The sequence below is a fragment of the Phyllopteryx taeniolatus genome, chromosome 6 (genome assembly GCF_024500385.1).
Source record: "Phyllopteryx taeniolatus isolate TA_2022b chromosome 6, UOR_Ptae_1.2, whole genome shotgun sequence".
NCBI lineage: Eukaryota > Metazoa > Chordata > Actinopteri > Syngnathiformes > Syngnathidae > Phyllopteryx > Phyllopteryx taeniolatus.
Window position 1 is genome coordinate 2,821,253 of NC_084507.1, and position 23,663 is coordinate 2,844,915.

Genomic DNA, 23,663 nt, shown 5'->3' on the forward strand with positions numbered 1-23,663 from the left:
AACTTTTTTTTATTTTTATCATTATTTTTTTTGAGGCACGAGCCATGTATCATGAAATTTCAACTGGTAAGACTTATTTTTCAAAACTTTACATTTGGATTTTGTCATATTTTAAACTTTTTTTTATTTTTATTTTTAGCAAGATCTCCACAACTCACTGTTCACAATTTGGTGAGTACAGTACACGTTTTAGGATTAGTCCTACTATGAAAACAGCAGTCTAATAAATGCTCTTTTATTCCCATACAGGAGGGCTTCCTGACCTCTGATCATCAGTTTGTTCACATGTTCAATACATTTTTAAGTCTACCGGTAAATTCATATTAATCTATCGTTGATATTGAAGTCACAAATTAGAATTATTAGAATTCAAATAATAATTTTTTTTAATACAAAATATTTTCACGCCATTTTAGTAAGATTGTATCTTTTGCCAGTGTTTCCCACAGGCGTTGCTATACAATGAGGAGACGCATCAGTTTGAGATGCCCAGCAACGCAGCAGAGTTGACCAACAAAATCAGATCAGCTCGAGAACAAAGCAAATCACAGCTCCTTTATAAGGATGTCAGAGGACTGGCCAAAACCGCTTTAGTGGACAACCATTACACTGTCTCTGTAAGTAAAGTATGTTTCCTATTTGCATAGCAAAAGAGAAGATAATGAACTTTCATTTTTGACTCTCCCTTACATTGTAGTGTCTGGACCGAGAACAGGGGATTCAGTGGATTCTAAAAGAAAGATTGGCGTTTTTTCTTCAAAGTAGTTGCTACCATGAGTACAGGTACTAGACACGATAGGAGCCAATTGGCACAAATTTATGTCTACACAGTGCAATGTATGCTTTGAATAATATAACTTTAAAAAAAAATAAAAATTTCTGTCCTTGTACTTTTATGGCCTAATGTGTGTGTTTGCCTTAAAATGCATTCCATAGAGATTGTGTAACAAGATGTATCATTTTCCACAATGTGTAATCTTTCATTCATGTGTGCTATGTTTTTGAGTGTATCCTGTTTCATTTGGTGTTTTGTAGACTATCCAAGTTGTTGTTTCAGCGGGCACCAAATATAAATGGCCACAAGAGAAGATGCGGCTCTCGTCAGTCCACAACTACTCTCAGTGACGAAGAAAATGGCACAGCTTTGTATACGGAAACACGATTGTGTGCTCACAAGAACAAATCATCCAAACAAGGTTTGCACAATTTACGTTCATTAGCTGCAAAACTTACCTAAGAGCCCTATCCTAGATAAGTAGCAATCGTCAGTATAATGGAGTGCAGTTTTACATCACTGAAAAATACAACTAAAATAATTAATTTAATACCTTTCCAACCATGTCAATCAAAAACTGTATGTTATAATCTTTGCAAAGGCTGAATTTGTGATATAGCTGTTGCCCTTAGATTGTCCATGGCCATTGAGTCTAGATTTGTGTACTATATGTTCAGGATGCTAATGACGCTTCATCACTGTAAAGGTGGTGCGAGAATACATCAGCCAATGTGTACATCCTCTGGTCATGGTGGACATATGGACAGAAATCTCAGTGAATCATCCAACAGTTTCAAGCCTTCCACTTCCTTGACCTCAAACCCGAACGGTGCTGACATCAACATCCAAGAGACATCAACTGCATCTCAAACGAAGCAACTACATGAAGAGGCCTCTGAACTACATTTGGATGAGCTGGCTGCCCAAGTGGTTGAACAGGTGGTTGAAGATGCTGTATTTCTGTTGACTGCGCAGAGCTGGGAAAACAACGGTGACCTTACAGGCTGCACCAACACAGATTGGCAGTGTTCAGTTGATGCAAACACTAAAGAACCCTGTGAAGGACGCCAGCAATGGAGTTGGGGAAAAGAAATACATAATGGGGATAAGACCAAAATATCTGAGTGCAGTTGGAGCACAGACTTGGAAACGGTGTTTAATATTTGCTGCCAAGGTACCTGTCACCTAGGCAACCAACCAGGCATGGATGACTTCAAGGAGTTTTTGCATGGCACATCAGGAGGCAGGTTGTTAAATCTCTGGCGGGACATAGAGAGACTGAAAAGTATAAACAGTCAGCGGATGAACAGGTGATCATGCCACCATTGCTTTGTCTGATCTGCAGTTGTAACCATATGTTTACATACACTATATAAAAATACATGCTTTTTTTTCCCCCTCAATGTCTGACATGAAATCAGACTAAAGTTGTTTTAGGTCACTTAGGATTACCAAAATGTATTTTATTTGCTAAATGGATAACGGAAGGATTATTATTTTTTTGGACAAATTTTCTTGACTTTCTTCAAAGTCAGATGTTTACATCCACGGGCTTCTCACAATAGTTGGCAGAAATTGTGGCCGATTTCTCAGACAGAACTGGTGTAACTGAGCCAGGTTTGTAGGCCACCTTGCTCGCACATGCCTGTTCAGGTCTGTCCAAAACTTTTTAAGAGAGATCAGGGCTTTTCGGTGCCCATGACAAAACACTGACTTGGTTATCCTACAGCCATTTTGTAAGCAGTTTGGCACTATGTTTCGGGTCTTTGTCCATCTGGAAGACCCACTGGCGCCCAAGCTGTAACTTTACTGGCTGACGTCTTGAGATGTTGCTTCAGTATTTCCGCATAATGTTCTTTCCTCATGATGCCATTTTATTTGTGCACCATTACCTCCTGCAGCAAAACAACCCCACAACATGACGGTGCCACCCTCATATTTCAAAGTTGGCATGGTGTTCTCAGGCTTGCAAGCTTCACTCTTTTTCCTCCAAACGTAACAATCCTCATTTATGGCCAAACTGTTAAATTTTAGTTTCGTCAGACCACAGGGCATCTCCAAAAATTAAGATCGTTGTCAGTGTGTACATTTGCACATTCACAAGGTCTTTTGCTTTTGTTCTTGGGTTGATATGCAAATTTCAGACCAAAGCACAGCGGCAGCATGGTGGATGACTGGTTAGCACTTCTGCCTCACGGTTCTGAGGACTGGGTATCAAATCCCGGCCCCGCCTGTGTGGAGTTTGCATGTTCTCCCCATGCCTCCGTGGGTTTTCTCTGGGTACTCCGGTTTCCGCACACATCCCCAAAAACACGCGTGATAGGTTGATTGAAGACTCTAAATTGCCCATAGGTGTGAATGTGAGTGCGAATGGTTGTTTGTTTATATATGCTCTGTGATTGCCTGGCGACCAGCTCAGGGTGAACCCCACCTCTCGCCTGTAGATAGCTCAGATAGGCTCCAGCACGCCTGCGACCCGCGTGAGGAGAAGCGGTACAGAAAATGGATGGATGGATGGATGGCTGTTTGCCGTCGGGCATCTGGAAATTGCACCCTAGGATGAACCAGTCTTGTCCACAATTCTCTTCCTGATATCTTGGCTGATTTCTGCTGACTTTCCTATGATGAAGTCTGTTTCAGGTGTACCTACTTCAAATACATCCACAGGTGTCTCTAATTAACTCAAATGTTGTCAATGAACCTATCAAAAGCTTTCAAAGAAATTACATTTAGGTTTTCCCAAATTGTTCAAAGACATAACAGTCTTACTATATGTAAACTTCGGACTTAGAAGAAAGTAATGAAAACTTGTCCCCCAAAAATGTCTTCTCTCATTATTCTGGCATTTAGAAATGTTTGGTCATCCAAATTGAACTTAAGTAGGAAAAGTTTAGCGTGTTTTCATGTCAGACAGTGAGGAAAAATAGTGCCTTTTAAATTGTGTATGTAAACACCTGGTTTCACCTGTATCTTTGTGTACACTCTATAAGAAATGAAGGAAAATGTGCTCGTGTGTTTTGCTTTAAATGTAACGTGCAGTGTTATTTGCCTCAGCTTTTTGGCTTTAATGAGGAGCCGCTACCTGCTGAGCAGCAGTCAGAACAGTCTAAACATGGAGCTGCTCTGCAGGTTGGGGCTGACTACCTCCCCCTGCTGGACAAAAGAGAGACTGTGCTCAATACAACCCAACCTCACGGAGTCAATCATCTCGTACTGGTGATATTCTTTGTGATGCCAAGTTTCTGTTTTTGCATGCGTCTCTGAGTTCTGAATATATTTGACCCCTATTTCAACCCTGCTGTCCCCACAGGGTTCCTCGTTACTGGACATCCCAGCATGTCCAAGGAGACCTTGATTGTTCTGACATGAAGCTGTGTGTTGGACCTCATTCAGCCTCAGTGACCCCTTGTTCCCTTTGCCCTGAACCCTGGCTGGCCGAATCATTTTATAACAACCATCCACAGGTAAGAGAATTAGGGTATGATACGACTGGCTGCGGTTGTGCACATAGAGACGTTAACTTTACATTTACTGACTTTTATGAGCAGTTTTGCCCAAGCAGAAGTCAATCATTAGGCTGCACAAGACTGGCAAAGATTTTGGAAGCGCTATTTGTCGACCCAGATGCTGGCTGGTACTTCACTCACTTCTGTGAGCAATCAAGAAACCAGGTACAAAACTCTATATAATGTGGCTTTACAGCTTTATTTTAATGACACCGATATCCCAATTCTTTAATAACCATGGTAAACGTTTGTCTATTAAGATTCTTTTTTTAATTTTTATTTTATTTTATTTATTTTTTTGCTCCTTTTACTCTTTCACTCAAAGTTGTGGGAGAATGCAGTTTATTTTTGGCATGACCTCCAGCATTATCATGAGCTCTTCTACCAGGACGGACTGGATCCCTACAGAGTGCAGAGAGTGGCTCAGGTACACATACACACACACGTACAGTGAGTTGAGCTAAAACTGGCCAAAGAAGTGAAAAGAAATTGCAACACACTCTATGAGACTAACGGCGTTTATTTACCCCTTGTGCCCTACTGAAATTTACTCTTACCCTTTGGACAGCTTTGTGGCAAAATGTGCTCTAAAATCATCATCCTTCAATATTTTTTTTCCTGCTTCCGCCATCCGCATGCATCACTTAAACAACTTCAAGCGTGGGCAAAACTACCAACTACTAAATCATTTTGTGAAATTTAACCATTTCAATGGCATGATGATGATTTGCATTGTTGTTTTTATGACAGAACAACACAAAAAAGTGATTCCCCCCCCCCATATATTAAATAGTAGTGTGATGAGGCTTTGGTAGTGATAAGAGTCTTATGTATGTCAAACATTGGACTGCAATACGATACTTTATCATTGCCCATTAGACCAGTACAACAAAAACAAGAGGAAGAAGCTCACTGAGCGGAGAAGGACAAAGACCTGGAGAAAAATGAAGAGACGTTTCAGTGCAGAAGAAAACACACAAATGGGAACAAAGGGGAATGTACTTGTGGGATGACCAGAGTTGGAGACCTGTCTTCAGGGCCACTGTGTACCACAAACAATTTCAAGTGCCAGTTTTGTGGCAATCCAGGCTTGAAAGGCACCCTCTGCGAGACCCCCCTTTGGTGCACACCAACACCAGCATGCGCACGCACACAGGAGCGGACCTTATGTTTTCTTTAAAATATATTTAATTATAAAAAAAACAACAAGAATACAGCAAAGGGCAAACAATGCAGTCATTAGAAAATGTAGAGAATGAAAAAAAAAAAAAATCAAATCTTGAATAAAAAAAAAAACAATGTAATGAAACCTTATTGTAAAAAAATTGGCTTGTTTCTCCAAACCATTTCACGCAGCAATTTTCTCTCTTTTGGGGCATGTTGCTGTCCCCCAGCAATGCTGCCCCACATAATGCATATGCCAGAAACCGACAGCGAGTCCCAGCCTCCAGTTCGATGACTGACTCACGAGGAGGAGTACAAGCGTGCTTTCCTGAATATGTGGGACAAGTATTTTTTTCTTGATTTTTTTTTTTTTTCTTGGTTGTTTGTAAGTGGTAAGCATTTACAGCTGTGCGAGGCGGACCCATCAGTGGCTTCTTGTCCTATTCGTCAATTGAATCATTGTCTCAGCCTTCAATGTACACCAGGTGATGCTGCCATAGTGGTGGTGAGTCAAGTCAACTTTTTTGCTAATCTTTGATTTATTGAAAACCCTAATCACCACCAACTATTATTATTTAGAAAATGATTTCATTTTTGTTTTTGCAATAATTCAAAAGAAATAAATGGTCGAAATGCAAAATAGATATTTAATTTTGGTAGTTATGAGCAAGCCTGAAGTTGTTTGTGTGATTTATTAAAAAAAGCAGAGAAAATGATTGTTGATGATTTAATAGCCATGTATTTGTGCTTGTATTTTTTTGGGCCACAAAGGTTCCTGGAGGGCACAATTGGGTCAACAAATTGCAGTCTAAACGACATATAAGAGTCCAAAACGCCGGATTTAACAAAACACACTAAAAAGAAAATGTTCTGCAAAATCTCTTGCCACAAGCTGAAGCACAGCTAAAATGGTCACTCCTCCCCCCAAAACAAGAGAAAAATGGACAACAATGCCTTTAAAAAAGCAAACAAAAAACAAGATCAATAACAGAGACACATTATGTATTTCTTTTATTGCAGTATGTGCACTGCCCCCCAGCTTAATGCCAGTCCAAACTCCCAAGAATAACCCTGACTGGAAGTTCAACACTGCCTAACAATGGTTGACTAGAGTTACATGTATATTCATAAAACAGGCCAAGTGTATTTGAGCGCAAATATTGTTTAAAACAGAGTTTTCAACTTTTTGGGGTACATTTAAGGTGACATGATCTTTTGTCAATTTTTAGGTCCTCTACTCCACATACCTCCGCAGCTCTGCCAGCAGGAGCATTGGCATCAAGGAGGAGATCAGGAAGGAGGTGCAAGACCAGCTGATGCCTGCTTTTGAGGAGCTCTTTGATCAAGTTGAGGACCACATCTTGAACATCCTACTGGATGCTTGGGCAGTGCTTGTCGACCGGGAGAAAAAGTCGTTCCTGCAGGTTAGGTTCATGCACCTTTTATTAATATTACTCTTTCTAACAAAGGTGTTGAAATATTAAAAATATTATACAGTATTTCAAATAGCAAATACGTCACCTCATCAATCATGTAATTTTTTTTTTTTTTTTTTTTAGAATTATGTGTAAGGTGCAATATAGGGCTTTGTGTTCATAAAGTATGTCTGTACGTTTTCAGGTACGTGTGTATGAGGAGGTGCGCTGTGTCAACACTTGGCAATACAGGGAATTGCGGAGTTTGTGCGCAAAATCCAAACAAAAAATCAATCAGGTCAGTCAAGAAATGTACGCCTAAAAGAACAAATATAATTCATGGGGAAATAATGTGTGCCTGTTGAAAACTTAGTTCAATTAGTTTACATTTAATGTAATCCAAATTGGTTTTATTGCCATTGTCATAATGTGGAACTAGGATTTTTTTTTTCTCGGTCAACTTGGTCCAACTTGAAAAATAGATGGTATTAATGAAAATTCAAATTCTAATATAAATAGACTAAGAAGGAAAATAATGTGCAATCAGCATCAGGTGTGTGTGGTGAAGTTATAATGGGTGATACCGACGTAGTCAGTGGGAGGTTCTGGTCCGAATGGACAGTAGCCTCCTACCTGAGGGGAGAGGGTCGAACAGGCTGTGACCAGCGTGGGTAGGGTCAGATTACAGCTGACCTTACCCACGCTTATTATAATGTTATTAATTATGTTGTTTGTGCCGTCTAAATACGTGCGGCAGGGTGTGACATCTCCATCTAATACTTCATCCGGTATCTTCTCTGAGGGCACCCGGGTCCTTGACTCTTGGTCCAATGTGCCTCCACAGTACCAAGGTTACCGCTTAGGCTCCTTACTTTGCCAAAACCATGAGATCTGGCATTTGATGTCTTTCCTCCAGAATAAAGACGCCAGGTGAGTTACTGTATGCAACAAACTGTTGGTCTGCATCGGACTGATGTCTGGTCACTTATGAAGCTATAAAGTGTCATTATTCAATTAACCATTGTCCTGCAATCTGGAAAAGGTATTTTAGACATTCATTAGTCAATGAACTATATTTAAGTGGGTGTACGGTTACACACACGCACACAAAATATACATATGCAGTAATATAATACAATCTTATCCGTTCTCTTTTTGTTTTTCATAAAGCTTATCTGATTTTTGTAATGTCAACAAGGTAAAATAAGAATATAATTTCTTCTTCTTTGTCTTTAATTTATCTTGGAGCTCAAAATTGTTGTAAATAAACTCGGCAATTCCCGTGCGTGTAGCGTTGTGTATTTGAAATGTTTCTTGTCAGCATCCACCTGGAATGCTGGCTGGACCTGGAGCAGTACAGGAGAACTCCTCAGAGGAACAAGGCAGTGAGACAGGACCGATCTTCTCGCATTGCAAACAAATATCTCAACAGAACCTACTTCTTTAGCTCCCACAGTCCTGCCACAGAAGAGGAGCAGAATAATGTAAGTTGATAAACAAGTATATTGAATTGTAGTGATGTGCAATAGAATGTACTAGAATTTGGATCGTTGTCAAGTTTGTGGGAAAGTACTATCGACACAGGGCTATGAACATTCTGCCTGTGACATGACAATCCATATTTTGTGTATAAGCTCCTGCTGAGGCTTCAAATCAGATCTAATAAACTGAGACCTCTGTAGCTCTCCTACAATGTTCTACCGCTTCTGCTACTGACAGTTCTGACAGGGTGTCACTGGAGGATCTGAGAACAAAGGACATGGTTCGAATTAAATGAATGTGGGTTATAGGTTTGTGGTTTGGATCCACAAGACACACGCAGCCCTAGTAGGAGAAAATCTCTTGTCTAAAGTTTTTTTTTTTAGATCAAAGTATAACTGCAGGGGGCATACTGTGCAAGGGGTTTGGCCACTTTGATTTTCTAGATCAAGGCACTAAATATTATTTAAGTCACTGGGTAAAATGTTAGATAAAACTACACAATTCAGTGCAGTGCAGTACAAGAGCTGCTTCAAGCAATACATTTTGCCTTAAAGATTGCTCATGAGCACCCTCTGTTTCCAAAACCCCAAGACCTTATAGATGAGCTACTGTATTTAACATTGTTAAATTAGTACATAGCTACTGTATATGTTGTACACAGCCATTGTTTTTAGTGCCACCCCTGTTCCACAAATACCAGTCAACTACTCAATCCAAAGTCTTTGAATAATCCATCCATCCATCTTCTCCTACTTATCTGGTGTTGGGTCACGGGGCCAGCAACCTAATAAGAGAAATCCAGAATTCTATCTTCTCAGGCACTTTGTCCAACTTTTCCAGATGGATCCTGAGATGCTACCAGGGCAGCCAGTAGAGAGAGTCTCTTTTAATGTGTCCTTGGTTTTTCCCCAGGGCCTCCTCTCGACCACCTCACAAGAGAGGCATCCTCTTGGATCTGCAATCTCTTGAGGGAGCGCAGACACCCTGAGGAGGAAAACATTTCGTCCGCTTGTATCCGTGATCTTGTTCTTTGGGTTACTACCCACAACTCTTGACCATACGTCAGGCTGGGAACATAGATTGATCGGTAAATTGAGAGCATCTCCTTTTGGCTTAAGTCCTTCACCATGACAGACCAGTGCAGAGTTTGCATCACTGCAGATGCTGCACCAATCTCCCGCTTTATTCTTCACTCACTCATGGATAAGCCTTAAAGATACTTGAAGTCTTCCAGGTGCGGCATGATCTCATCCTTGATCCGGAGAGGGCACTCCATGCTATTTCTAGACCTTGGGCTCAGATTTGGAGGTGCTTATTCTGATCCCATACACTTTAGATTTGGCTGTGAACCGCTCAAGATCATGGCTTAAAGAAGCCAACAGAACCACATAATCTGCAAAAATCAGAGATGCTATACTGAGGTTACCAGTATAGCCAGCGTCAAGGCCCTGTCCATGATGGTTATGAACTGAATCCGTGACAAGGCCAGCCTTGGCAGCGTCCAACACTCCCTAGCAATGAATCAGTCTTATTGACTTATTGGAAATGCAGACCAAACTCTGACATTGATTGTACGTGGACCAAAGGCCTGCATCAGGGGGTCCAGTACCCCATACTAATGGAGCAGACTGCACAGGAATCCCCTAGTCCCTAATCCACGAACACATGTAGACTGGTTGAGCCAACTACCATGCACCCTCCAGGATGCTGCCGAGGGTGTAAAACTGGTCTACTGCCTTTGGCCCAACACACGTGCAGTCATTCAGTTGTCCACTCACAAAAATGACCTCCTTTCATCTAGTGGCTCCTAATCCAGTTCCTTCACTGGTTAGCAATGTTACTCATGTTGAGGTTTGAATGCAAGTGCCGGTATGAGAAAATATACTGTTCATAAAAAAGGTCTTCATACTGAATGTGTCAAATTTCTGAAATGTTTTGTCCGAGTTTTTTTATTTTATTTATTTATTTATTTTTCCAAGAATATGCAGATCTATTTTCAGTTTCCATTACAAATGGGGGAGGGGGGGGGGACCCTGATAAATGAGGACTGAAAGCAGACAAAGGAGGTGAAGGGAATGAGTGGATTGTGGGAATGATGTTGAGAACAGCATGAGTCAGACATTTTCAGTCTGGTTTCCCACTGTGGGAAGGTTTAATCTGACGAGATCCACTGCCTCATATTTGTCCTGTGGATTTAATGACATATACAGTATCCACCTACTACGTGGCTTTCCTGAGTCTTTCTCACTCCTGTGTGCGTGCGTGTATGTGTGTCCATTTGTGTGTAGATATTGCACCTGGCAGGTGGGCTGGAGCTTCTGAAACTAGAGTGTCTCTCAAGGCAAGTTACTGTGGAGATCCAGTACATCATCAGATGTCACATTGAGAAAACATGGCTGCCTCTGTTTCTGGTCACAGCAGAGTTCACAGAACGACAGAAATGCAAACTAAAGGTAGACGCCAATACACTAGTCCTAAAACGACTAATCCTTGATGTAGCCGAAATGGCAAATTCCATAATACGTCAGGGTTTTTTTTTTTCTAAACTGGTGGTCTGAGGCATGTCATCAGAAACAGATCAGAGGTGTGTGAGCAGACACATTGAAGCTGACATCTCAAATCCAAACTACGCACTAATTTGAAACAGAATGTAGTGTTGGTTAGCATGTGTGCTCATGTTGGCAAGAGCTTTTGTAAAAAAACAACAAAAAAAAAAACAACCCCCCGAGAGATTCTCATGGACAAAGTCTACAATTGAATTAAAACCTAAAACGCTACTGGGACAAGGCAGTGTCAAGTTTAGCAGAAGTTGTCTCAAAGCCTATTGGCAATATCACTGACAGACCCCAACAACAGTCAAATGCGGAACAACTAAAGCCATTAAATATTCCAAAATAGTCTTGGCGAGATAGCAATCAACTACTGTTTACGTAATTAAGCAATAATGGACTCGTCACTTCCACTTTCAATGTTAGGTTGCATGTTAACGAGACATCTTACCCCTTGTTGGTTCAAATTATTATCTGGCATGTGTGAAGACCCTTCCCACAGAGCGTAGAAACTTTAAAAAAAAAAAAATTTTTTGTCTGATGAATAGCCACAAATGTTTAGTTGTGACACGAATGTGTTTGTTTATTATTGGAGTGCATGTGCAAGTCCTCCAACTTAACACGAAGCAAGGGCCACCAATACAACATATCACCAAAAGTAGGTCATCTTGGGATCATCACAGAGATGATCTCCTCCAACCATTCTAATTCTATTTATGAAGCTGCTATTTTAAGATAAAGCTACCACAAACTAATTGGATGATTTGTGCCTCCCGAGTTGCATTCTTACACTGCACAACTATAATTAATTTCATAGTTTCCAAAACAAAATTCTAATCACAGGTAAATTGTCTTTTTAGCTGTGAAATGAATGTAGCCTGATTAAACAAATTCATGTAGAGATAAACTAAGGCTACTGTACAGTGTACACCATCAGATGTTGTTTTTTTTCGGTCTTGTCATCGAACATTGGACAACATGGATCTGTTTGAACTTATCGGACTGTCAGGAAGGACAGTGTTAACGTGAGCGATGAGGACTGTGGGGGCTGTTTTTATTTCAAAGGAGAAAATGGAAAGCTTGATCTCCCCAAGATGCTGAGATCACAAGTTTCATATTAACTTCATTGTAATTTGGAAGACAAATGATTAGACTAAGTGCCAACTTGTGTTGAGGCCATAAGTGTTGCTAATTTCTAAATCATTTATACGAACAGATTTGTTTATTGAGCAAGGTTTCAAGCATTTGCTGAACGGTATTAAGACTGACTCTTGCCAACCTCGACTTCCTCTACATAAACCATGCAGCTTTTGCTTCCTGTTGCCTAATGGCCTTGAGATAAGACGTCAGGTTCACATTAGCAGCTCTGCTACATGTGGGAAAGCACGAAATGCCGTCAGTACTCTGTCTCTCAGGTTTGCCTCATCAGGTAACACACGGACCACAGATTCTGTTGCTCAGACTCATTATGTTATCAAGTTGACATAGTTTGGCCACATGGTTCCTCTCATTAGGTAGAAATGGTAATGGTAGCTTAGCATTACATGCGGGAGGCGGAAGAGTAGAAGGAGGTGAAGAGAAATGCCAGTTGAAATGAGGGGGTTTCTACAAGAAAATACACTAGGAACAAAACGTACTGAAGAGTGTGGAAGTGCTTTCTACAACATGATTCCAAAGCATAGAGTTCATCTCTGTTTGTGTTGATCATTTTTTTTTTTTTACTTGGTTTGTGTTTGTGTATCACAGGACGGCTCTCAACGACAACCGACGAGAAAAGAAGGGTGGAAGGTGAGGCGACAGCCACAGTTGTTAGTTGGAATGGCGAGAAGGCATTTCCTGGCCTGGCCTTTCTTCACCACTTGGCTTCAAGCACTGGCTTTGTCAAACTCCATTTTGGCCCAGCGTTTAATTTTCCCAAATGGGATCCAGGATAAATAAGATTAAAGCATCAGCATAACTAACCTTGCTTTAATAGTCTTTGGAGGGTTTTCATGCAGCTCAGCCGCATGTCACAGATATAAAACATGAACATTTGAAGCAGCGTGATTACAGGACAGAGTTTTCATACGTGATTGTGACTTTGATCTTTATGATCATGATGTCATCACTAGAAAAGAGCAGCTTCTCCAAGGAAGAGTATCATTATTTCAATTTCGTGTGAGCTCATCGCTCCCATAACATTGTTACTGTTGTTGTTTATGTCCCACCACAAGATGACAAGATGCCATTTATTGACCTCTGGGGACACTTCTGCAGTGTCCTTAAAAGCTGCGTATGCTTCCCCACAGAGAGTGAGTTCCTCCAAGGAGAGCCTTCTTTTTCGACAGCTTCTCCTCAACCCTGCCTCCTGCTTGCAGTTCCAACACTTTGTCTCTCTGAAGGGTGACTTCCTGGAGAATGATGTGCTGTTTTGGCTGGAGGTGCAGAGGTACAAGGTACAACAACACTATACTATGTATATGGGCAGCAACCCAGACAGACGGTAGACAAAAAGTCTCAGGACAACAGTAACGTTGTTGTTTTAATGAAGAGCAAAAGTCATTTTGACATAGTAAAACAGTAAAGAGTAGGACTGGTCCTGGCGTTATCATCTCAGGTTCCATTACATACATTCTGAGAGGCAGCAACCGTGTCATCAATAAGACAATACATCAAAGATTGTCATTCAGAAAGGTCAAAAGTAACCTTTAAAATACAGTTGGGTACATTTACATTTGGAAAGTGTTTTTTTTTTTTTTTTTTTCAATTACTATGATGATGATGATGATGAAAGTGACACCTTTCCAGTTACATCTCTATTCATGTGACTTTTGTAATCTTTGTCAAAGTATTAGCATAAATGTGTGCATAATAATAATGATACAACATATGTACATTTGGAAAATCCAGCCACCCATTTTCTGTACCGCTTTATCCTCACGCGGGTCGCGGGCGTGTTGGAGCCTATCCCAGCTATCTTCGGGCGCGAGCCGGGGTATACCCTGAACTGGTCGCCAGCCAATCGCAGGGTAACCAGTTGTAAAATATAAACTTTTCAGTAATGTAGCCAAGTACTACTTTGTGCGATTTAAGATGATCTTAGTTTAGATATCCTTTAAAATATCTAGTTATATTGTTGCTACACAATAATGAGAATTATGGTATAACTTGGATTATAAGGAACTATATGATTTGACGTTGAACCTGCTATTTAAGATGCTACGAAGCCAACTACTTGTCATCACTAAAAAAATACAGTAGTCTCCCACAGTTTTTTCCTCCCAATTCATCATCTGACTGTAATATATTGAAAAGCACAGACAACACATTTCAATCACGATTCATCATAAAGTAAAATGTTATATTGCGTGGCAGAATTTGTGAGCAGTCTTCCCCCAGAAACAGCACTTGAGGATTATAAAACACGTTTTATGTTCACACATGGTTTTGGTCCTTCCATATAGGACCTGTGTCATTCTCACAGTGACGAGGCCACAATTCAGCAAAAGATATCCACAATAATCAAGTGTTTCATCAACTCATCCACACCTCCAGCCCTGCAGATAGACATCCCTCTGGAACAGGCGCAGCACATTATGGAGAAACGCCATAAACTGGGCCCTTACATCTTCAGAGAGGCACAGGTAATCAGTGTCAGTGTGCGACATTACAGTTTATTGGCTCGTTCACTGCCAACTGTGCGTACAGTGCTATGAAACAGTATTTGCTGCCTATCTGATTTCTGATATTTTTTGGCATATTTATCACACGGCGGACAACTGGTGAGCGCATCTGCCCCACAGGTCTGAGGACCGGGGTTCAAATCCCGGCCCCGCCTGTGTGGAGTTTGCATGTTCTCCCCGTGCCTGCGTGGGTTTTCTCCGGGCACTCCGGTTTCCTCCCACATCCCAAAAACGTGCATGGTAGGTTGATTGAAGACTCGAAATTGCCCGTCGTTGTGAATGGTTGTTTGTTTATATGTGCACTGCGATTGGCTGGCAACCAGTTCAGGGTGCACCCCGCCTCTCGCCCGAAGATAGCTGGGATAGGCTCCAGCACGCCCGCGACCCTAGTGAGGGGAAGCGGTACAGAAAATGGATGGATGGATTTATCAGACGTCATATTTATCTCATCAAGACAACACAAGTTAATATAGAATGCGGTTTCGAAATGGTGATTTTATTTGTTATGGGACAAAAAGTCCAAACCAATTGACCCACTGTGAAAAAGTAATCGCTAAGGCTAGGCATGGCTAAGAACCTCACAATTGGATTGGATTTCGATTCTTTAGGTTGTGATTTGATATTGATTCAAATGCTCTGATATAGATTCAGTAAGAAGTAGGCTTTACTCGATCACGATTTTTGGGGCCGATCACCGATCCGATCACAAGATGGAGCAATCTGTCTATTTACATGACTTGTTCATTTATTGTACATGCTTGTGTACTGTGTGTACAGCTTATCCTCACTAGGGTCGCGGGCGTGTTGGATCAAATGATTCTCTGAGCATTTTAGACAAAAGTTAAAACACCAACGACCTCTAGGGGGCATTCAAGGATTAGCCACTTTTTCAAATTTGTTGTTTTGAAGCATTGAGATGACGTTCCCCACGACGTACTTCAGTTGTGCACAGACGGCAAATAACTTACGTGTTGTTTGTCTGAGACACCGCAAAATAGTCCCACACCGACGACGTGTTTTTTCACCGACAAGATTGAAAAAACTTTATTGGCCGTCAGATAGTTACAGTACTGCGCAACAAGACATGTGACAAGGCTAAAAATAAACTAGCTTTTGGATTCATACGCGACGAAGACGCGGAGTTTAATGTCTTGTGCAGAACCAATCGATGAAGTCATTGATCGGATCGGCGACTTATGACATGAAAGCCGATCAGCATAAAATGCTAATTATCGGACGATACCGATAACGCCAATCAGATCGGTGTAAAGTCTAGTAAGAAGTAGAAAGACACAAATAAGAGTAAATTTTGACAATTTTGAAATATTGTATTTATTTTTTATGCCATGGAAACATGTCGTATGTCATTAACTTAAATAATTTTTATTTCCTCTTGGGAATTGTAACATTTAAACAAACAATAATTTATAATAGATTAAAACATCCATCCATCCATTTTCCGTACCACTTATCCTCACTCGGGTCACTGGTTTGCTGGAGCCTATCTCAGCTAACTGCGGGTGGGAGGCGGGGTACACCCTGAACTGGTCGCCAGCCAATCGCAGGGCACATATAAACAAACAACCATTTGCACTCACATTCAAACCTACGGGCAATTTAGAGTCTTCAATTAACCTACCATGCATGTTTTGAGGATGTGGGAGAAAACCCACGCAGGCACGGGGAGAACATGGAAACTCCACACAGGCGAGACTGAATTTTTTTAAACCCGGGTTCTCAGAACTGTGAGGCGGATGTACTAACCAGTCACCCACTGTGCCGCCTAGATTAAAAAAACAAACAAAACAAAAAACAATACAGTACAATCCCTTATTAAAATGAATACATAAATAAAAAATATAAAATGTAAAATCAAACACAAGGCTCTACACTAACTTTGGTAGCACTGGACCATGCATGATGTATTTTTGGCATACTGTGGCTATACTGAAACAAACATTGAAAGACATTCAAGTTATATCTGCAAAATATTTCACTGGGAATTTGAAGTTTGTCTGCAACAAGCAGTGGCTGACTAAAACGGTCATATTTCTTTTATATCAGTTTAAAAGACAATGGAAACATGTTCAAATAAAAGCAAAGCATAACAGCAGGCATGCATGTCTTGTATTCAGTTTTACTTTTCATAAATGCTGTACATAAATGAATGTAATAGCAGTATAACTTTAACTCAAGTAAACTAAATATAAATTATTAAGAGAAGACAACAAGAGACAGGACATTAGCTGTAAGAAAGATGAGGAAAGCAAATCATAATTTGCCTAATACAATAACACAGATTCGTTTATGGGGCAGTAGTGCAACACCGTGTGAAGGAAGGACAGGACAAGAATCGGAGGGGAAACGTGCAGTACAGGATAGTGGAACCGGCTGTATGGCTGAAGTGTGGTGGGAGTGGCTATGTAAATTCCAAACATCTATCGAAATAGAGTGAAAGTAGGTTTGAGTGAGTTATTTATCGCAATGAGTGGCCCCACACCAAGTGAATAAGTTCCAGATGTGAGTATCTGCGGACACATGCAAGTGAATTGACACCGTCTCGCATGCACAATAACCTTCAGAAGTGATGTCTACTTACTGCGCCTGCACCGCGGGGGCTGAGGACTCCCACCCACCCGAGAGGCGGGGTGGCCACTGATTCACGCCAAAACTGGCCACCTGGAAGAGGCCGCAGGGACCCAAAGCCACCCACCCAGCCGATACCAATGCCTGAAGACCCGAGCTTGGGTGGCAATTGCATGCCTGCGGGGCTGTGGGGTGATGGCCTGAAGCAGGTGTCTGGTGGTGGTGGTGGTGCTGGAGGGGACTGTTCGGGCATGTGAGACCAGGCAATAGATTGCAGGCTGTTGCTGGTGGACTGCCAGATATGGTTGCCCCTGTTGCGCAGACTGCTTCGGCGAGCCTTGGTGTCTCTCCCTTAGGACCAATATGTTATCTCAACAAGGGGTCGGTTTTGGCATCCCTATCCTCGTCAGATCCCCTTGTGGGTTTGGCCGCTGGAAGGCCCGACTCGCTTGTGTGTAAGTGTGCTCCGCCTGTTCAGCAGACCATTTTTGAACACCAGGGCTCCATATGCCAATAGGTGGAGACTTTGCGGGATGATGTTGGATTGCAGGTTGGACCTGGTCCTTTGATCAATACCCTTGGGTCTAGAGTTCCTGCAGTCCCTCCTGGACAACGGTTGGTCACAGTCTTCTCTGAAGGTGTAAGTGGCTGCGATTTCGACCCGACATGCAAGGGTAGACAATGGCACAGTGGGGAGCCACGGCCTAGTGTCGTCTTTTCTCAAGGGGGCTCTGAGACTTCACCCTCCGAGGACTCCGCGAGCCCCAGCATAGGACCTGCATTTGGTGCTGCCAGCCTCCCTTTGAGCGCCTGGCAGGTGCGGAGTTGCAGTGAGTGTCTCGCAAGGATGCGTTCCTGCTCGCCATTGCCTCAGCGAAACATGTCGGTGAGTGGCTCGCGTTGTCGGTCAGCCTTTCGTGCCTGAGGTGGCACCCAGATGGTGCCAGTGTCACTCTATGGCCGAACCTCGCATCCATTCCGAAGGTGATGTCAGGTTCACATTTTAATCAGCCTATACTGCTTGGTCGTTATGTGCCCCCTTCTAGAGAGGGCAGAGACAGGCCGTAGCTCTTAACTTTGTCTGACGGGTACTATTTAAGTGATCTGGAGTACCTGGCAGTCGATAATGGAACTGAATTCAGCTTTGCAAAAAGTGCGTTTAAACACAGTTAACATAAATTTTAAAAGGGGAGGGGGAATTTTTTCACATAAGGTTAGATAGGTTTGGATTCCCCCCTCCCTTAACAAATAAAAATTTAGGAAGTGCATTTATTTACTTGGGTTGTCTTTGTGAGATATCGCAAGTGGCTTTATGATCAGAAAAATTTGTGTATTTCTTTTTCACAGCATCAACTGCATGCTCCTCTGTGTTTATAGATGTCGGTGTTCAGTAAGTTGCTCAGGTTTTGGCCCAAGTTTCGGGAGCTTAGGAGCAGTGTGCATGAAGGTCAGTTACTGAAAATGCTTCAGGACGAAGGACTCAAAAACAAAGCCAAATTACGAAGACAAAGGAGGAAGGAGGAGGAAGAGGATGAGAGGAGAGCTCAGGTATGCTACATGATGATAGTGCATCTGTTACTTTTTAAATCAAAGTTCTTCCTTCTTCTCTTTGTATAGGAAGATGTAAAACGGCTTGATTCCGGTTCTAGTGAGGATGAAGAAACGAAAAATGATGACGAGGGAGTAGAAAAGAGAAGAGGTGAAAATACAGCATTAAAGACACAGAGCGGCCTGATGCCGTTTTCCACAGAACCAGTAAGATAATTTCCTCCGAGGATCTTTTCAGCAGGGAAAAATGAATAAAATCCTGTAAACTAAATTCAGTTCAAACCGCAGAAGCCATGTACTCTACTAGTTTTTATGACAACGTAATTTGATGGGATGTCTTATGTTTCCTCAGTTGTCATGGTCCTACTCCAAATACATGGCAGCACTGAAGAGGGAGGAGGCGCTACTAAGGACACACAGTCAGAAAGAAGCATCCTTCTCCTCATACTCGGGTACATTAAACTCCTACAGCTCAAATTTTGAACTCGTCTCTGCCACTGGACAGACAAAAGGGAACTATAATCTTGACATCTCATATAAATCCACCTCAAGTTTCCAAAGGTTTTATTTAATCTAGCAGTTAAAGCCTGAGTGCCTGTCAAGCGACCACCTCCACATGTCAATGTGATGTCATGATATAGAACACGAAACAAAACACCTGCCGCACTCCGTTGCCATTTAAGGTTTTACCTGACTAAAAGTGAATGTATTGCTTAGAAATCATCGTTATTATAAAACAAGGTAGAAGGTGGGGCTTTCCACCACTACTCACCTTGTCTGTCTCCTCAGTGTCCTCCGACGGCAGTGTGAGGTCAACAGGAAGTATAAACAGCCACCGGGAGACCTCACAACACTTCTCCAGGTCCCACGTGAAACAATGTCATTAATGTGACAGGAAGTAAACAAATATCGCTACGGCTGGTATTGGCTAGGACACCACACGGTGGAGTTTCCTCTGCATTTTTTTGGGGCCATTTCCTTTCCTTTCAGTAACAAGGAACAAAGCAACAACAGTGTCTGCTAGAACAAATGGACCTAGATGACCAAATGATACGTTTAATTATGCTGCAAAATCGATCAAGAAGGCGGTGGCGTAGAACCATTGGGCACACTGGTACGTCATCATTGATTAAAACCAATCACGAGAGATGACCTCCGCGGCAAGCTACGCAGAAGGGCCGCGTGGGGCGATTTGGCCCATTGTTCAATCCCGACAGTTCGTTTTATCGAGGTTCCACTGTATTACTAAAGCAAGAAACATAATTAACCCTTTATCTTCCTCCAAACCTCTACACTACATCCTTTGGAGCAGTTCACAATCAATATTCATCTAATAACACGATAAAACATAACTTTAAATAAAATACATCATGCTCACCATCGATGCTTGATAGATCATAAAATCCATCCTCCTCTTCTTTGCTCTTCAGAGCTAGCTAGTTGTTGCGTTCATATACACTACCCGAAAGTGTCGTAGAAATCTTTTTCCGGAAACAAAAAAGTCACTGCTAATACTGTGGATGAGTCATAGGCCAGCAATGCTGATTCTGAAGGCCCTGGGCAGATTATTGTACAAAGTATCATGTGCACTACTGGAAGCTGGGCAGCCAAAGCACACGCTATGAAATGAATATAAGAGACTGTTTGGAAATAATACAATTTCATGTACGTTGTAAATGCAAGTCAGTACTTTTGATAGTGTTTAGGCCTGAATAGAAGGCCTTGCTGTCCCTGACCGTGCTCCACTCTGTGTATGTACAGTCCCCTCCAAAGGTATTGGAACGGCAAGGTCAATTCCTTTTTTTTGTTGTATACTAAAGACATTTGGTTTTCAGATCAAAAGGTGAATATGGCACAAAAGTTCAGAATTCCAGCTTATATATCACGTTGTTTACATCTAGATGTGTTAAACAACTCAGGACAGAGCACCTTTTGTTTGAAGCCACCCACTTTTAAGGTGAGCAAAAGTATTGGAACAGACATTACTAAATTAAAGTTAATAACATTTTATATTTGGTGGCATAACCCTTACTTGAAATAACTGCATCAAGGTTGCGACCCATTGACTTCCCCAGACTGTTGCATTCCTCATTTGAAATGCTTTTCCAGGCCTTTACTGCAGTGTCTTTCAGTTTGTTTATTTCTGGGGGTTTCTCCCTTCGGTCTCCACTTTTTTTCCCTGATGAAGTCCTTTGTTGTGGGTCATTGTCTTGTTGCATGATGAAACTTCTCCCAATTAGTTTGGATGCATTTTTCTGTAAATTGCCAGACAAAATGGTTTTGTGGACTTCAGAATTCATTCTGCTGCTACATCATCAAAGACTAGTGAGCCCGTTCCAGAAGCACCCATGCAATGACCTACACCATGCTCCGCAGATTAGCTTGTGTGTTTTGGATCATAAGCAGATCCTTTCTTTCGCAGAGGTTAATCTTGGTCTCATCAGTCCATAAAACCATTTTGTCTGGCAATTTATATAAAAAAAAATGCATCCAAACTAATCAGGAGAAGCTTCTTTGCCAAGTCAATCACTGGAGCTTAACCCAATAGAGCATGCATTCAGGAGAAACCATTTCAAATGAAGAATGCAACAGCCTGGCGAAGTCAATGGGTCACAGGCTTCATGCAGTTATTGCAAGCAAGGATAATGCCACCAAATATTAAATGTTATTCACTTTAATTTAATAATGTCTGTTCCAATACTTTTGGTCACTTGAAAAGTGGGTGGCTTCAAACCAAAGGTGCTCTGTCCTGAGTTGTTTTAACACATCTAGATGTAAATACCATGAAATAAAAGCTGAAATTCTAAACTTTTGTGTCGTAGTTATCTTTTGATCTGAAAACCAAATGTCTTCAGTCAGTGTACAACAAAAACAAAGGAATTGGCCTTGCCCATCCAGCACTTTTGGAGGGGACTCTGTTTTTATAGATTCTTGATGTTATGTTTTACATACACACGACGACACACAAATATTTATTTTTTTATTATAAAGGTTCTCTAAATATAATTTTAAAGGCCTAGTACTGAAACCTTAGACAGAGCCCAGTTGTGCAATGACACTATAAAAGGCAAAAACATAAGGGTTGGGCATCAGTGTACAGCGTTACATCATATTATAACATCAATTGGTTGGCAGCTGGTGTTTGTGACTTCATTCAATATTCTAGCTGACAAGAATGCTTGTTGCTCTTTATGGACTGTATATACCATGTACTTTGTCTTTGCGCAGTCTTCAAGTTCAACTGTTTTGCACCTATGAATAAAAACAGATTCTGAGCGCTGCTTCCAGCTCTTGTGTTTAAAAAAGATGTATAAAGGCAATTTTTCCATCTATCCATTTTCTGTACCGCTTATCCTCAACAGGGTCGCGGGCGTGCTGGAGCCTATCCCAGCTATCGTCGGGCGAGAGTACACCCTGAACTGGTCGCCAGCCAATCGCAGTAAAGGCAATTTTTTCAGGTGTATTTGCACACATGCTTGACTCATATAAAACAAAGTGCTCCTATTGGATATACACTATATTGCCAAAAGTATTTGCTCACCTGCCTTGCCTCATGTATGATCTGAAGATCTTCTTAATCAATAGGGTTTAAGATGGCATCAGTCCACCTTTAATAGCTATAACATCTTTAACTCTTCTGAAAAGGCTTTCCATAAGGTTCAGGAGTATATGTAGGTAATTTTTGACCCTTCTTCCAGAAGCGCATTTGTGAGGTCACACAGTGATGTTGGACGAGAAGGCCTGGATCTCAGTCTGCACTGTAATTCATCCCAAAGATGTTCTGTCCGGTTTGTGCCAGTCAAGTTCATCCACGCCAGGGTCTCTCATTCATGGCTTTGTGCACAGTCATGTTGGAACAGGAAGATGCCATCCACAAACTTGGGAGCAATGAGTTGTCCAAAAAGCTCTTGGTATGCTGAATCCTTCAGAGTTGCTTTCACTGGAACAAAGGAGTCAACCTTTTGGACAATTCCATGCTCCCAACTTTGGAGGAATAGTTCTTCCATTTCTAACATGGCTGTGCACAAAGCAAGGCCCATAAAAACCTGGATGAGAGAGTTTGGTGTGGATGAACTTGACTGGCCTGAACAGAGTCCTGACTTCGACCTGATAGAACACCTTTGGGATGAATTAGCGCGTAGTTAACATCAGTGTGTGACCTCACAAATACACTTCTGGAAGCATGGTAAAAAAAGATTCCCACAAACACAGTCCTAAACCTTGTGGAAAGCCTTTTCAGAAGAATTAAAGCTGTTAAAGAGTGGACCGACATCATATATAAACCTATTGATTAAGAAGGGGATGCCACTTCAGATCATATATGATTCAAGGCAGGTGAGTGAATACTTTTGACAATGTAGTGTATTTTGCATAAATGGGTAGGTGGAAAAGTGCAGCTGATCAATGTCAGTGGAATCCGATCCGTAAGGCTTTATCCTTCACCATGGTGAACTTGCTGACAAACACCTTGGCAAACGCGGGATCAACCAGATAGCGGTATGACTTGGTGACAGAGGGCGGCGGCTCAGCGAGCGTCACTGGAGGCTGCAGCTGCAGTGATGAAGCAGAGGGAGGGAAATAGTGGGAGGCCCGCTTCACATACTGCACCAGGCGCTGATACTGCTGCTCGGATAGACGCTCTCGCACACCTTCACCCTGGGGGAGGACAACACATGATGACTGCCACAGAGAACCATAATAAAGAAGGACATTTATATTGAGGCTTAACACTTCGAGTGGGAGAAACTATGACCAAATCCAAACGAGTACACTTCATGATATTAAGAATACTTACATCGGCAGTATTTACACAGTTAACACGTAACTTCCTGTATCATGCTCTTATTGTCAAAATACATTGTACCACTTCCAGTACCAGACGTAGCTTACTTAACAAATAAACATCATGTAAGACACTCTGTAACAATGCATTCTGGTGCAACAAGTGACGGTTAATACTAACAAGGCACTTGTGT

General features: G+C 41.7%; 2 protein-coding genes across 4 annotated transcripts in view; one reads left to right on the top strand and one right to left on the bottom strand.

Moving 5' to 3' along the window:
* Positions 1-51: 51 nt before the first annotated feature.
* LOC133479400 (regulator of G-protein signaling 22) lies at positions 52-19,659 on the top strand. The gene is made up of 22 exons (XM_061776377.1): positions 52-66; positions 250-312; positions 438-617; positions 698-783; positions 1,036-1,100; positions 1,965-2,085; positions 3,830-3,991; positions 4,086-4,239; positions 4,324-4,446; positions 4,607-4,708; positions 6,675-6,869; positions 7,066-7,158; positions 7,618-7,790; positions 8,182-8,344; positions 10,631-10,795; positions 12,638-12,679; positions 13,180-13,326; positions 14,335-14,514; positions 18,517-18,687; positions 18,757-18,894; positions 19,040-19,139; positions 19,477-19,659. Exons 1-22 carry the CDS (start codon positions 52-54, stop codon positions 19,572-19,574), a joined length of 2,736 nt encoding a protein of 911 aa, XP_061632361.1. The 3' UTR covers positions 19,575-19,659.
* A 1,995-nt stretch (positions 19,660-21,654) lies between these two features.
* LOC133479384 (intermembrane lipid transfer protein VPS13B-like) overlaps positions 21,655-23,663 on the bottom strand; it is a 489,205-nt gene continuing 487,196 nt past the window's right edge. For all 3 annotated transcript variants that reach the window (XM_061776308.1, XM_061776310.1, XM_061776309.1), the window contains one exon: positions 21,655-23,343. In XM_061776308.1, the coding sequence (XP_061632292.1) occupies positions 23,095-23,343 (249 nt within the window). In that variant the 3' untranslated portion in view covers positions 21,655-23,094. The remainder of the gene's footprint in view (positions 23,344-23,663) is intronic.